General features: G+C 41.5%; 1 protein-coding gene across 1 annotated transcript; it reads right to left on the bottom strand.

Moving 5' to 3' along the window:
- Nucleotides 1-579: 579 nt before the first annotated feature.
- Nucleotides 580-13,957, bottom strand: LOC106001912 (solute carrier family 22 member 24-like; the record flags this gene model as incomplete). The annotated part of the gene is made up of 6 exons (XM_013036854.1): nucleotides 13,414-13,957; nucleotides 11,510-11,613; nucleotides 5,613-5,767; nucleotides 5,334-5,496; nucleotides 3,651-3,774; nucleotides 580-695 (listed from the first exon to the last, which is right to left on the bottom strand). Coding segments are annotated over exons 1-6 (1,064 nt in total), but the record flags the coding sequence as incomplete, so codon positions are not given.
- Between the last annotated feature and the right edge of the window lie 1,110 nt (nucleotides 13,958-15,067).

Below are 15,067 nucleotides of genomic sequence, written 5' to 3'. Positions count from 1 at the left end.
CTACCACTTGAGCCACAGCGCCACCTCCGGCTTTGTTCTTTTTCCTTATGTGGTGCTGAGGAATTGAACCCAGGGCCTCATACATGCAAGGCAAGTGCTATACCACTGAGCCGCCTTCCCAGCCCATTAAAAGCAATAATTTTAAAGCGCATCAACCTCTTGATCCGACCAATAACTCTTTCTAAATTCCTTCCCAACAATGGACCCACGAACCATGTATTAGAGATGTTTTATGATTTTCCCGCGGTGTGTGTTGAGTTGTCAAGGAATGATATGATGAGTACAAAGCCCCAGCCTTCCCTAAAGAGTGTATAAAACGACTGCAAACCCCAGGCTCGGGCCTCTCAGCGTCACCAGTTGTTTGTTGTGTGCGCAGAGGACCCAGCTAGCTAGCAATAAATACCTCGTGGTGATTACATCGATCTTGGTCTCTGGTGGTCTTTTTGGGCATCCCGAACTCAAGCATTATACCAGTCCCTGGCCTGCTGTTGCTATTGTTTTTGAAAGAATAAATGTAGTTCCTCTCTAAAAAGATATTGGAGGTAAAACATATTGATAAGTTTATTTAAAGGAACATACCTGATAAAACTCAGGCAGCAGCTTCTCATACACAGCCTGGGTGCATGGAGCAACTGAAAAATGGATATTTTTGCCTTGGCGTCCTCAAACTCCTCCTGTAGGTTGGATTTCACAAACTTGGACAACAAAAGTCAAAAGCATTCATGAGATGTCAATAATGTGCCAATTATTTTGCTAAATACTAAAAGATGAAACACATATGGTGTGTTGAATCCTCAAGGAAAACTACAGAGTAGGGACTTGGGCATTAAATCCATCTAAGGTGGGAAGAACCACGAAAGATACAGGAAGAGGGGAATTACATAAGATTAAAGCCTGTTTAAATACTGAGGCAAGGACAAGTAAAGAACCTTGACACTTAGGAGTGTGTGTGTGTATGCGTGGGTGCGTGCGTGCTTGCGCGCGTGTGTGTGTGTGTGTGTGTGTTGGTCCTATGGCTTGAAGTCAGGGCCTGGGTGCTGTCCCTGAGCTGCTTTTCCTCAAGGCTAGACTCTAACACTTGACCATAGCAACTCTTTTGCCTTTTTTTTTAAATTTTTTTTTGGGGGGGTCCGGTTGTGGGATCTGAACTCTGGGCCTGGGTGCTGTCCCTCAGGTCTTCAGCTCAAGGCTAGTGCTCTACCACTTGAGCCACAGCACCACTTCCAGTTTTTTTTTCTTTTTGCTTATGTGGTGCTGAGGAATCTAACCCAGGGCTTCATGCGTGCAAGGCAAAGGCTCTACCACTGAGCTACCTTCCCAGCCCTCTTTTGCCTTCTGTGTTGTTTTTTGGAGATAAGAGCCTCAGGCTGGCTTTGAGTCTTGATCACCTGTTCTCAGCTTCCTGAGTAGCTAGGATTACAGGGGTGAGACAGATGTGCCTGGCTTGCGTTTATTATTTTTATAACAGTTTATTCATTTTCTATATTAGGACTGTGGAGAGTTAATACTGGATATGACAGACTGTTGTATCAGTGAGTTAGTATTTTAGATTATCCAAGTAAAGACACAAATACAAAATGAGGAAGTGTCGCTGAAATGTTTCTTGGGACACTATTTAGGAATACTGTTTATTTGAAATGTTATCTATCATTAATGACAGATGTGAAGAATTCAGAGCTCTGATTGAAAGGCAAGAATTTGTTGCTGAGGACCAGTCTGCTAGAATTTTCTATGCCTTCAAAACTATAATAGGAATTTCTAACCTTTGCCTAGCTGGATTCAGGTAGGCTCTGGATTCCTTTGTATGTTACCTCTCCCTTTTGAACAAAAACAATAAGTATTTCCACAGTGCTCATATAATCATTACATATTGGATGAGTTTGGGACAGGTGGACTTTTTTTTTTTTACTCTGTAGCTTCACAGATTTATATACAAAGATTCTATAATAAGAGAACAATGCTTAAGTAGTCCCATCCACATTTACACCTCGTTAAAATGTTAAGATTCTGTGGGCTAGAGGTGGAGATCATTTTCGTAGCATGTAAGAGGCCCTTAATTCAGTACCCAGCACTAGGAAAAATAGACTCTGAACTTTGAGGAAACTTTTGGAGACACTGCTATTTCATATAGCAGAGGGATGACATTACTTTGATTGGGAACATACAACCTTTGTGTCTTCCTTGGTTAGCATTTTCTTATGTGGCATTTGCTATCTTTCAGAGGCAGCCTGTGGGCACGTTTGTCCCCAGTGCCACTGCCACCCAGTTTGGTGATGTGTCAAAGGCCTCCTCCAGCTCTTATCACCTTAGTCCTTTCTAGACCATTAATGCTGGCTGAACACTTTTTGGTTTTCTCACCAATGCCTGGCACATAGACTGGATTAGCACCGATTTTGTATTAGACTGTCCCTCAATTTTTCAGCCCTAGTTTAAAATGTTTCTTGCAGACAGATGCTATGAAGTTAATTCCGTTAGTAATATCCAACATTGTGCTGACACACTTTATGTATTCAAAGGTATTTTTTAATTCTTTGTTTACTTAAGCTGCTCCTGGGACTTGAACTCAGGGACTAGGCATTGCCCTTGAGCTTTTGTGTTCATGGCTGCCACTCTGCCACTTGAGTCATAACACCACTTCCAGCTTGTTGGTGGTTAATTGGAGATATGGGGCTCCCAAACGTTCCTTCCTGGGCTAGTTTGAGGCTGGATCCTCAGAGCTCAGCCTCCTGAGTAGGTAGGATTATAGGCATGAGTCACTAGGGCCCAGCCTCAAAAGATTTTAAAATGAGTGAGTAAAATGTATCTATGAGTGAGCCAGCCATATTAGGACCTAGGTTCTAGAAATATGGAGAAAAACAAATAAGAGAAACATCAACAAACCCCACAACAAGAAAAGAAATGCAAAAGAAAAAAAAGATTTTCAAAGAGCTTTTCTACATAGGCAACATCTTAGTACTCTCTGATAATGACAGTGTAAATGTCAGAGAAAGAAGGACTTTTATATAATTACTGCCAAAGCACTTGGATTAGAGGAAGAGTTCCTATTTGTTGCCTATTAAGCATTTAATTTTTGAATGAAATGCGTGGAAGTTAAAATGATATTTAATGCTTTCCCTAAAGTGACCCATGATTTATTGAACTAGTGAGAAAGGGTTACTGCTTCCTTGCCCATATGTGTGTCGTGTGTGGGAAATTGCTCTTTTATTCAAACAATGATTTGATTTCTGACAAAAGATAGACACATTTTTTTATTTGGTTCCTCTTTCTCTACACAATAATAAGACTGTGAGGGAACTAAGACGGTGATGTGCAAGTGTCACTTAGAAGCAGCGTGCTCAGGAGGCTGAGAACAGAAGATCCCAGTTCAATGCCAGCCTTGGCAGGAAAGTTCCCAAGACTTATATCTCTAGTCAGTCAACAGAAAACTGGATCATGAGTCAAAGTGACAGAGTGGTATCCTTGATGGAAAAAGCTCAGGGTCAGTATCCAGGCCGTGACTTCAAGCCCCATGACCGAAAAAACAAAAAACAAAAACAAAGAAACTTCTCACTTAGAAAATTCTAATTTGGGATATGCCTAAAGGACCCAGAATAGTAGGATTGTGAGTTCAAATCATCCATTCCCAGTAATCAGCCCCCTTCTCAGATCACCTCAATGCTCAGGGTCTCCTCAGCATTTTTCTTTCCATTTATACGTGCAACTCTTCTAAGTTCCTCTAAGCCCTTTTCTAGCTGATTGCTGAAAACCAGCCACCGAGCAGACTCTACCAGCATCCTGAAAAAGAAGACAACACAGCTACAGTAAACATCTAACTGCTTATTTTACACATAACTTTAATCTGAAATATCTTTTCCTCTCCATTTCATATAGACTTTGTACACCATAGTAGAGTCATTTCTGATTAAATCTGCCTTCTCTGGTGGACTTACAGGAAGGGTATCTAAGTGTTTGTTTGTTGAAATTATAGACAACAAGGAGGAATGAACAAATACTCTGAGTATCCATTCACATTCCAATGGTTAATATCCCTATATGATCTACGTGGCATATAATTAATCTCTGTAGTGGGTTTTTTTCAGTGATTTTATACACAGTAAAATTCTACACACTGGGAATTGGTGCTCAGACTTCTAATTATATCTACTCAGGAGGCTGAGATCTAAGGATCACACTTTGAAGCCAGTCTGGGCAACAAAGTCCATGAAAATTTTATTCCATGGACTGATCAAAAACCAGAAGGAAAGTTGTTGGCTGAAGTCATAGAGTTTGCTCATTTTATCACTTTTGTTCAAAACTAAAAATGTACAAAGCATTAAGGATTGAAGAAGTCAACGAAAGATGGGAAGACCTCTCTTGTTTATATACTACTGAAACTTTCTACTGATTCAATACAGCCCCCATCAGAATTCTAGTGACATGCCTTGTGTAAATAGAAAAGGCAATGTTAAAACTGATAGATAAGTGCAACAGACTCTGCCGAGTCAAAGCATTCCTGGACAAAAAAAGCAATGCTGGAGGTATCACAATATTTGGCTTCAAATTGTGCTACAAAGCCAGAGTAATGAATCATCATGGTACTGGAAGAAAAAAAAAAGATACGTATTCCAATGGAATAGAATATAAGCCCTAGAAATAATCCACAGACTGGCATATTATTACTCAAAAAGAAAAACAAAATTATGTTCTTTATAGCAAAGTGGAAGGAACTGGAGATCATCGAGTTAAGTGAAAAAAGCCAGACTCTAAAAGACACATATCATATACTCTTGTCGGCAAATCTGGACTTAAATATATTTTATATGATATGGCACCTGTATGTTATGACTGTAAAAGGCACCCATTTGCTGGGGAGCCATAGGAACACAGGGAGATTGAAGTCAGTAGTTGATGAGGGTGGAGTGCAAATATAATTTCATTCTGTAAAAAACAGCACAGTTAAGCTTGTTAAACTAATTAAAATTATTTTTTAAAAAAGAGGGGAAGATGGCATAAGAAAAGCGAATAGAAGGTGTGAGTATGTTCAAAGTACATTATTTACATGCGTGAAAATAGCTCCCTGAGACCCCTCTTATTCCAAGCAACATATGCTTAAAAGGAAAGAAAAAAAGATTCCATAATAATTCTGTGGTTAAGATAGAAAAGTGCTCACTCCACAGCTGCAGCCTCCTGGCAGAGTACATTCTGTTCTCCTTTGTATCTCAGTAGCACAGTGGTGACTGTGGGTGAGGTGACAGGATCATTCAGAGATTACACAGATCTCAAGTGTCAGGTCCTCCCTCTAAGCCTCTATGTCCCCTTTCATTGGAGTTAAAGGCCACACATATTGTCCATACCTTGATAACACGCAGCAGACCAACAGAGGTATGGATAATATCAGCTGCAGTGTGATCCAGCTGCGAAAGAAAAAAGCCAGTCCTCCCAGGAGCATCTGCCCAGTACTGTAGGAAGTCAACATTGCTACCATAGCTTGGGATTGAGGTCTTGTCCACTCTATAACTGGAAGAAAACACAGTTGTAATTATAGTTGTGTGGTTATAATTATTTTTTGCAAATCATGTTTTCAAGACATTTCTAGTCAAGAAGGAAATTAAAGGATCAAATGGCTTACTTACTGAGATAAGAAGAGTTTGCTAAAATAGGCACGACAGATAACCCAGCTAAGAATCGCAGGGAACAGTAAACAAGGAAGGTGGGAGCAAAGGCTGCACAGGTGTCACCGATGGCCATTTGGAATAAACACCACCTGAAGATGGTTTTCCGCCCAAACCTAAGAAATATTGGACTATGTGAGATTATTCAAGACCAAAAACAATAACACTAAAAACAGAAAAAGATATCACATCATGAAATTTAAGGTAGATACTGAATCCTTCTATAAAGATTAGGTATCATCCATTTGAAATATGCTATTCTTTAAATAAATATTAAATATTAATCAATGCTAAATATTATTTCTACATTATACTTGAAATTTGTTGGAATTTCTATATTAGCCAACAGCTGAAATGGAAGAAGCTGAGCAATTTGCCAATGAATGTGATGTCCACACTTTCTCAGTGAGGACACGCAAAGTCACCATAAGAACTCTGGTGCCATGTCAAGCCATATAAAAAAGAAGATAACATATGAGACTTTGTCAGAAGTGTTCATTAGTAGACCCATATTTGGGTTGACAGGTTTGTGTGTTATGCTTAGAGTCCTGAGGAGTGAAATCAAGAAAGTTCTGCTATCTTTATTAGTGTCTGTGCACTGTCAAGGTGGAAGTCCAACTTGTTTGACAGACAGAATGGGAAGACAATCCATCAATGTTTCAGATAGATAGCTAACAACCTCTCTCAGCTGTGTCTGGCTTCTTGTGCCTTGGAAAGTCTGTTTCATCATGAACAGTAGACAACTCAGAAACCTCCTCTCCCTTCAGGAGTGGATAGAAAGTTCACAGAAGAGAGAATAAGGCTCAAAGAAGATTTAAACCATCTAAATAGACCCATATCAAGCAATGAAACAATAAGAGATCTCCCATACAAGAAAAGCCCATGACCAGATGGATTCACAGTTGAATTCTATAAGGCCTTCAAAGCAGAACTGACACCAGTATTCCTCAAACTTTTCTATGAAATTGAAAGCAAATGTTCACTCCTAAACTCATTCTACGAAGCCAGCATAACCCTCAATCCCAAAACCAAACAAGGACTTATCAGAAAAAGAGAGAGAGAGAGAGAGAGAGAGAACTAGAAATCTATTTTTGATGAACATCGATGCAGAACTTCTCAACAAAATTCTGGCCAATCACTTCAACAAGTCATCAAAAAACATACATAATGAGCAAACAGTGTTTACTCCAGGGATGCAAAGCTGGTTCAATATTTCCAAGACAATTGTTGTAATCATCATATCAATAGAAGTAAGGTCAAGAACCACATGATCATTTCAATAGATGCAGGAACCTCAAAAAAAAAACCCAAACTTCCAAGAATCAACAATGAATTAATAAATGGGCAAAAGAACTGAAGAGAGACTTCCCAAAAGGAGTACAAAATAGCCAGGTGCTGGTGGCTGTAGTCCTACCTATTCAGGAGGCTGATATATGAGGATCATGGGCAGAAAAGATCGGTAGACTGTGAGATCCAATTAACCATCCATTCCCCCACCCCCCAAAAAAAACCCAGGAAGTAGATTTGTGGCTCAAAGTGGTAGAGTGCTACCGATGAGCAGAAGAACTCAGAGACAGCACTAAGGCCCTAGGTTCAAAGTCCATGGTTGACACCTCTCCCCCACAAAAAAGAAAAGAACTACAAATGGCCAATCAATACATAAAGAAACACTGCCTATCTCTGGTGACAAAGAAATGGTCATTGAAACAACACTGGAATTCACCTCACTCTAGGCAGAATAGTCATCATCAAAAACGTAAGCAAGTAATGGAGGCAAGGATTTTGGGGGAAATCACACATTTTTTATACACTACATTTGGACCATAAACAAATGTGAGCACTGGAAAAGAACAGTATAGATGTTCTTTAACAAACTGCAAAAAAAACTACCATGCAATCTAGTGCTACCACTCTTGGACATTTATTCAGAATGATGTATATGAGATTATTATGAAGGCCCCTATATGCTCATATTCATGGAAGCAGTACTCACAAGGGTCAGGCTATCAATACTACTCACAGGCCATGAATGGATCAAGAAAATGTATGTATCATGAATGTTATTAAGCTAAGAAAAAGAATGAAATTACATCATTTCAGAGAAATTGATGGAACTGGAGATCATCATATGAAATGAAGTAAGCCAGGTTTAAGAGTACAAAGTTCACATGTTTTCTCCCATATGTACATGCAAGACCTAAAATAAGCATATATAAACACATATAAGATACACATGTTACATATAATAATTATATTTATCTAAATTATATAATTATAATTATATAATTTAGTTAAATATAGAATTTCATTGGCTGCTTCAGCCAATAAAAAACCTTCCTTATTCAAAGCATATAAATACCCTTGTGTGAAAAATAAAAATTAGCAACTTGATCAGAACCCCTGTCTTGCTGTCATTCTTCGTGTCTCTTGTCTCTTCATTCCTTCTCGCTTAGGTTCATTGCCCTCATTGAAGTCCTGCGGGTCGGGACAACTAGCGCCCAATGTGGGGCACGAGCCTCTGACTAAGGAAGGAACGCAGTCCTCCGGGAAAACTTGGCCAAGTACAGTCCGAGATCGCCTCGACAGACCCCCACCCACTATGGGAGAAGCAATTCGTCACATGATCTATTTCTGTCAGACCTCAAGGAGGCATTGAAGACTCGGGGAATGCGGGTTAAGAAAAAGGATTTAGAATTATTTTTCTCATTCATAGAGGACGTGTGTCCTTGGTTCCCCTTTGAAGGAATCATAGATGCAAAAAGATGGCAAAGAGTAGGAGATTGTTTAGCAGATTATTATGAAATCTTTCGTTTGGAAAAGGTTCCAGCTACCGCCTTTTCCTATTGGAATTTGATTAATGAAGTTTTAAAATGTCCTCTATTTGATAGTGTAATTTTAAAACTTGTAAAAATGGGAGAGGAGGTTCTCCAACATGCCTCTCGGCCCCCCGCGGCTTGCCCATCCGTTGTATTAGATATGCCCGCTGGTCAATTTACTGAAAATCCCTTCATTTTGTGGCCCGGCCCTTCAAGGGCCCACTGACCCTCCAGATCCAGATGTTTTTTCTCTCCCCCTTTACCTAACCTGGCCCCTTTACAAGAGTGTCCCAACCTGCAGGACTTCAAACGAGGGCGGTGAACCTAAGCGAGAAGGAATGAAGGGACAAGAGACACGAAGAAGGACAGCAAGACAAGGATTCTGATCAAGCTGCCAATTTTTATTTTTCACACAGGGGTATTTATATGCTTGGAATAAGGAAGCTTTTTCATTGGCCGAAGCAGCTGCAGGGTGCTTGCTTAGGGCAAGGTGAAAAGGTGGTCCTTAGTAGCTGCAGGGTGTTTACTTGGGGCAAGGTGAAAAGGTGGGATTCTGTAAACTCAGCCTCAAGATGTTGCAGTGAGATAGTTGGCTCCCAACACACGAGGCCCTTCAACATAGGCAAGAACACCTCCAACTTTTAAAAGAACTGCGGTCCGTGATTATGAACGCCGCATACTGGCCTTGGTCGATATGCCAAAACCACCTGATAAAATTAAGGTTAGATCACACCATCAATCAGTTCTCACCTTTCCAGTAACTCGGAGCCCGACAGATAGGGCCTCAGAGGGTGAAGAGGACGAATCAGAAGAGGAGGAAAAGGAAGATGAGGAACAGGATACTGGGGATGAAGAGGAACAACCCACCCAGAGAAAAGGCCAACAAGAGTATAAGAGGCTTAGCCTCCGGTTTGTTGAAAAGCTTAAAAATGCATGTGCCCAATATGGCCCGACTGCCCCTTATACGTTAGCCTTGTTAGAAAACCAAAGTGCGCGCTGGCTCACCCCTAATGATTGGAAGTTCCTGGCCCATGCCACCCTTAGTGGGGGTGATTTTGTTTTATGGAATGTGGACTTTAAGGAACAATGTAGAGAGACCGCGCAAAAAAATTTGGCTAAAACATCTTCAAAAACCTGGACCTATACTAAACTTTTGGGTAATGCGCCCTTTGATACCAATGCTAAAAAGGCGCGCTTTCCTACCAGACTTTTGGCACAAATTCAAAACGCTGGCCTTCATGCTTAGAAGCGCCTCCCTCAAAAGGGAGCTACTACTTCCCTGGCAAAAGTTAGACAGTGGTCAGATGAACCCTACAGTGACTTAGTCTCGTGGCTTAACTTGGCTGCAGAAAGTAAACAACCTGGTCACTTCGCACTTGAATGTCCCTTAGGCAAACAAAGCCAAGGGGCAATACCCTCCCAAGCTACATGTAGACCACTCCCTGCCACTCTTTGACTTTTAGATCAAGAACAAGCAGCCCCAAGGTGGCTGCCAGAATGCTTGATAAAACAGGTGAATGGCTTATCACAACCCAGGGGAAACCTTCCCCCACCCCCCCAGGATGTTGCCTTTTCTCTTACTCTTACAGATGCAGCCAGAACTCCAGATGTGGACCTCCCTGTTTGAATTGATTAAATAACAGATTAATCTCTTGGCTTCTAAGCCCATACAGGTTCATCACCATCGCCTTGATATGGCAGACCAAGGCATTGAGATCTAGGATTTACCCTAGGCTTTTAATTAGTGTTTCGCCATGAGCTTGTTCCAGTGGGAACCCCCCCCCCACTTCCTTTTTCTTATTCAGAAAACCCTTCTCCTTATTCATAACTCCTGACCACTCAACAGGCAAGACCTATTGCGCCCTTGCCATAAGGGATAGGTTTGTCCCTCCTCCTATAGGCCCCTCCGCTTGGGGGAGGATGCACCTATGGGAGGAAGAAAAAATGCTCAAGTCAAGGGTTCAGGTAAGACTGCAGGTGGATGGATCCGGGAGATCCCCAAACCCAAGACCCCTGAGTGGCAAGCTCTGGTGCATGACGGTTGGCATGCATACCCACAATCCGTCTCCTCAAAAAACATGCCAGGGCCTGTAAAATTCCCCTCCCCGAGTGAGGACGCTCGCTCAGGAGCGGAGAAAAACCCTGGGCCCTTAGAGGAACAGAGCCTCTGTCACCCCCTTAAAAAGAGCAGCCAACAATTGATGGTCAATTTTCTAAATAAGAAAGGGGGAGAGGTTGGGAGCCAACTATCTCACTGGAACATCTTGAGGCTGTTTCACCTTCTCACCCTGCCCTAAGTAACGGCCACCTTTTCACCTTGCCCTAAGCAAGCACCCTGCAGCTGCTTCAGCCAATGAAAAAGCTTCCTTATTCCAAGCATATAAATACCCTTGTGTGAAAAATAAAAATCGGCAGCTTGATCAGAATCCTTGTCTTGCTGTCATTCTTCGTGTCTCTTGTCCCTTCATTCCTTCTCGCTTAGGTTCACTGCCCTCTTGATGTCCTGTGGGTTGGGACATCACACCAGCTTTTTACAGGTTCATTGGAGGTAAGTGTCTATGGACTTTCCTTCTCAGGCTGGGGTACAACTTTGATCCTCAAATCTCAGTCTCCTGAGTAGCTAGGAGTATGAGTCACCATACCTGGCTTTCAGTGTCTTTCTTTTGGGTTTTATAGCTTTCATTCTAGAGGTCTTTAACTTCTTTGGTCAAGTTTAATCCTAAGTATTTTAGTTTGAGAAAGCCATTGAGAATGAAATTGTTCTCTTGACTTTTTTGTAGATGGTTTGTTGTTGTTATATAGAAAAGATATTCACTTTTTATTTTGTTGATTGTGAATACATCAGTTCATCAGATCCCACTATTCTCTAAGTTTGTACAATACAAATTAAAATTTCTCTAAATGTCTTCTAAAAGATACTTTTCTGCTGAGTGCTGGACTACTATGTAAAGCACAAAGTTAGAGCTCAGCTGAGATTTCTTAACTACAGAAAAGCCTATACCATCTGATCAACATCCACAGAGAAAGTGAAATGACACCTACCTGTCTGAAAGATGGCCAAATATCAGACCTCCCAGCAGTGACCCAATCATAAATACTACTTGAACTATAGATTTGGATGACTGGTACTCACATACTAGGTCCCACTGGAAGAGAAAGGAAGAGAGAGCGGTGTCAGGAGAGTTGAAGCCTTCAGTGGAAACAGACTGTAAGCGCCTTCCCGTGAGGGAAAATGTGCTGTGGTATGTGGACCCTGCTTCCTGTCCATTTCCTCTACAGCCACTCTCCTCTGCCAGTCCACACACCTTCAAATACTCAGCTCCTTTCAACTCTTCAGGTTCTGTCTCCGTCTTCAAAGTTTCCATGGCCTTATCTCTCTATTCTTCTCCTCAGATGACCAACTCCATCTGTTGCATGCATTAGCTTCTACACACATTCTGTGTGTGTGTGTGTGTGTGTGTGTGTGTGTGTGTTTGTGTGTCCATCCTGGAACTTGAAGTCAGGGTGGGACCTGGGTGCTGTCCCTGAGTTTTTTGGTTCTCTTTTTCTCTAGTCTACTGCTTTTCACTTGAACCACATGCTTTTCAGGTTTTCTTATGGAATTGCCTGGCCTGGATGACTTTGAACCAGCATGCACAGATCTTAGAATCCTGCGTAGACAGGATTATAGGCATAAGCTACCACCACCTGGTTCTATGCATTCCTTTGTCAAAATTTTATTTCCTCAGCATTTATGTATGTATGTATGTATGTATGTATGTATGTATGTATGTATGTATGTATGTATCTTGTTGTTCTTGGGGGGCCGGGGCACTCTCCCTGACTTCTTTTGCTCAAGGGTAGCACTCTACAGCTTTGAGTCACAACACCACTTCTGGTCTTCTATTGGTTAAATAAGGATAAGAGTCTCACAGACTTTCCTGATGAACCATGATCCTCAGATCTCAGCCTCCTGAGTAGCTAGGATTACAGTGCTGAGCCACCAGCACATATATTCTTTAGTTACCATAATTTATAGCATAGAAAGGAGTATTTTAAAGACAATTGAGTTACCATAATGGAGAGTACATGACAAAAACTCTTCTTTTTCTCCCCCTGCTTTCACTATATTTGATGTTAGTACAATTTGTGGAGGGGAAGGGCAACAACAAATCGTTTAACTAGGGATACAGGTGGACCCATTGCAACAATGAGATGTACAAGTCGTTATGTTGAAAAACGAACTTTACAACTTTGGTAGCGGGTGGGGGGGGGAGGAATCAGGTCCGGGGTGGTGGGGGGAGTATGGGATGGGATGGGAAGGGGAAACAAAGAGGAGGCAACAATGTTTGATAGGAGGTGTACTGGTTATCTTGCCCATGTAATTGTAACTCCTGTGTATGGTATTCTTACAATGAAAAAAACAAACTTCTTTTTTTCCCTAGGAAGAAAGGTTTCCTTTATACTTGGACTAATACAAAGTCTTGATTGATTTCTTTTACCACTGAATAATTCAACTGAGAAAATAACTCTCATCTGGATACCCATTCATTCAGTTAAAAAGCATACAAATGCTGGGGACTAGATTTATGCCCCAAAGGTTCTGACTAACTTGCTCTGGGTAATAATTCATAATAAGTATTGAGAGCCACTGACCTAGCATAATATTTTCCTTCATGGTATTTCCGTTGTTCTTTAAAATTACAACTGTCTTTCTCATTAGAGCAAATTATTTAATAACAGGTGTCTGTTTAGATTGTTTCATTCATGACCTCAGTACTAGTAACTCATCATCGTGGTAGTATAGATGAGCAGTTGCTACTTGCTGAAGGAATAGGAAATACAAATTGCTGACTAATATACTCTGGGGAGAGAGCGGGGATTGGATATATAAAGCAAGTCTGTGCTTTGTATTACTGCAAAAACCTTAGAGCTGACACACAGAAGGTTTAAATGGGGCCCCTTACCTCAGTGACAATAGTGGAATGGAAGTAGCTTTTGTCATACACCCAGCCGTCCACACAGGGCTCTGTTTCTGCCTCACTCAGGTTCCAGAAGGTGCTGTTCAGGTGGAGGAGCTGCCATTGGGGATGGACAAAGCGCCGGCACTTCTCTGGCCTGAGGTTGGAGTCGAGTGGGATGGAGATTCTCAGGAGGTCCTCCTGGCTGAGGAGCCCAGTGCCATTGTCAGAGAGTGTGCCATTGTCGAGGATGCGCACCCAGCAGCGGTGCTCAGGCACGGCTGCCGTGAAGTTCTCTAATAGAACGTGGGGATATGCTATAAGAATAATGATAAAAAAACAAAGTAGCTGAAGGATCTGGAATCTTCCTAGGACTCCAACATGCTCCAGTAGGACCTCGAAACCCATTGGGACTGAACACAAAGTCTCCCCCAAGGGGAATGTAGTGCTGCTATGAGATATATTGAGAGGGGAACACGTTTCACTCCACTAGCCCAGCAGTGCTGCACTTGTCCCAACTCACTGTCTTCTCATTGGGCCCTGTCTCACCACTCTATTCACCAGGAATTTCCTGGTCCTGTGGGTTTGGGCAGCTACATGGCTTTAATAGTTACTGATAGTTAATAGTTTTGTTGTTTCCCGGAATAACTGTGATCTTTGTACTTCTTATTTAATTTACTGCTTTCATAACCTAAAAGGCATGTGTCCAATGGTCTTGTTTTTTTTTTTTTTTTTTTTGCTGATCATGGGACCTGAACTCTGGGCCTGGGTGCTGTCCCTCAGCTCTTCAGCTCAAAGCGAGTGCTCTACCACTGGAGCCACAGAGCCACTTCTGGCTTTTTCTGCTTATGTGGTGCTGAGGAATCGAACCTAGGGCTTCATGCATGCGAGGCAAGCACTCTACCACTGAGCCACCTTCCCAGCCCTGGTCTTGTTTTTTTTCCCCTTCTTCAGAAGAGGGACTCTGGACACTCCGAAATTAACTGGTTTATTATGTTTCTATGCAAAGAATGGAGCAGAGTGGAATTTTCCCTTAAGAAATGAAAGATGTGGTTAGTTAAATGCAAAGCAAAGTTGAATGTTGAATATTAATGCTAACTTTTTGTGAGTTTTTAAATTGTTCTAGTAATGGTGCTTTTATGACATTTGAAATAGGGAAATAAGGATAGAGAAAAGGGAGGAAACAAATAATGTATGTGTGTGTATGTTGGTCCCTTGGCTCTGATTTTACTGTTTCTCCCTAGGCTCCCTTAATATACCAGGCTTCAGTGAGGCTTCTTATACCATCTATGTATAAAGACACAATGTAGCCTCTGTTATTCAACCTCCCTCATTCTTTCCCTCCTCTTTCCTTCATCTACACAAGTAGTCCCATAGTTAGAATTTTAATCTATGCCTCTCTCTCTCTCTCTCTACTTTCATCTCTGTGTATCTATTTATGTGTCTTTCTATATATTGATTCCACAGTGAGCAAAAAATATGATATTTGGATTTGTGAGTTTGGCTCACCCTGCAGGCTGGTCTCTACAGAACCATCTATTTTCCTGAAAATGCCACAATTTCATTTTCCTATATTACTGAGTACTATTCCATGATATGTTTGGACCATATTGCCACATCTATCCATTGTTCACTGGCACCTCAGCTGATTCCAATTTGG

Source organism: Dipodomys ordii, unplaced genomic scaffold (genome assembly GCF_000151885.1).
Source record: "Dipodomys ordii isolate 6190 unplaced genomic scaffold, Dord_2.0 Scaffold821, whole genome shotgun sequence".
NCBI lineage: Eukaryota > Metazoa > Chordata > Mammalia > Rodentia > Heteromyidae > Dipodomys > Dipodomys ordii.
This window is presented reverse-complemented; position numbering and strand designations above follow the sequence as displayed.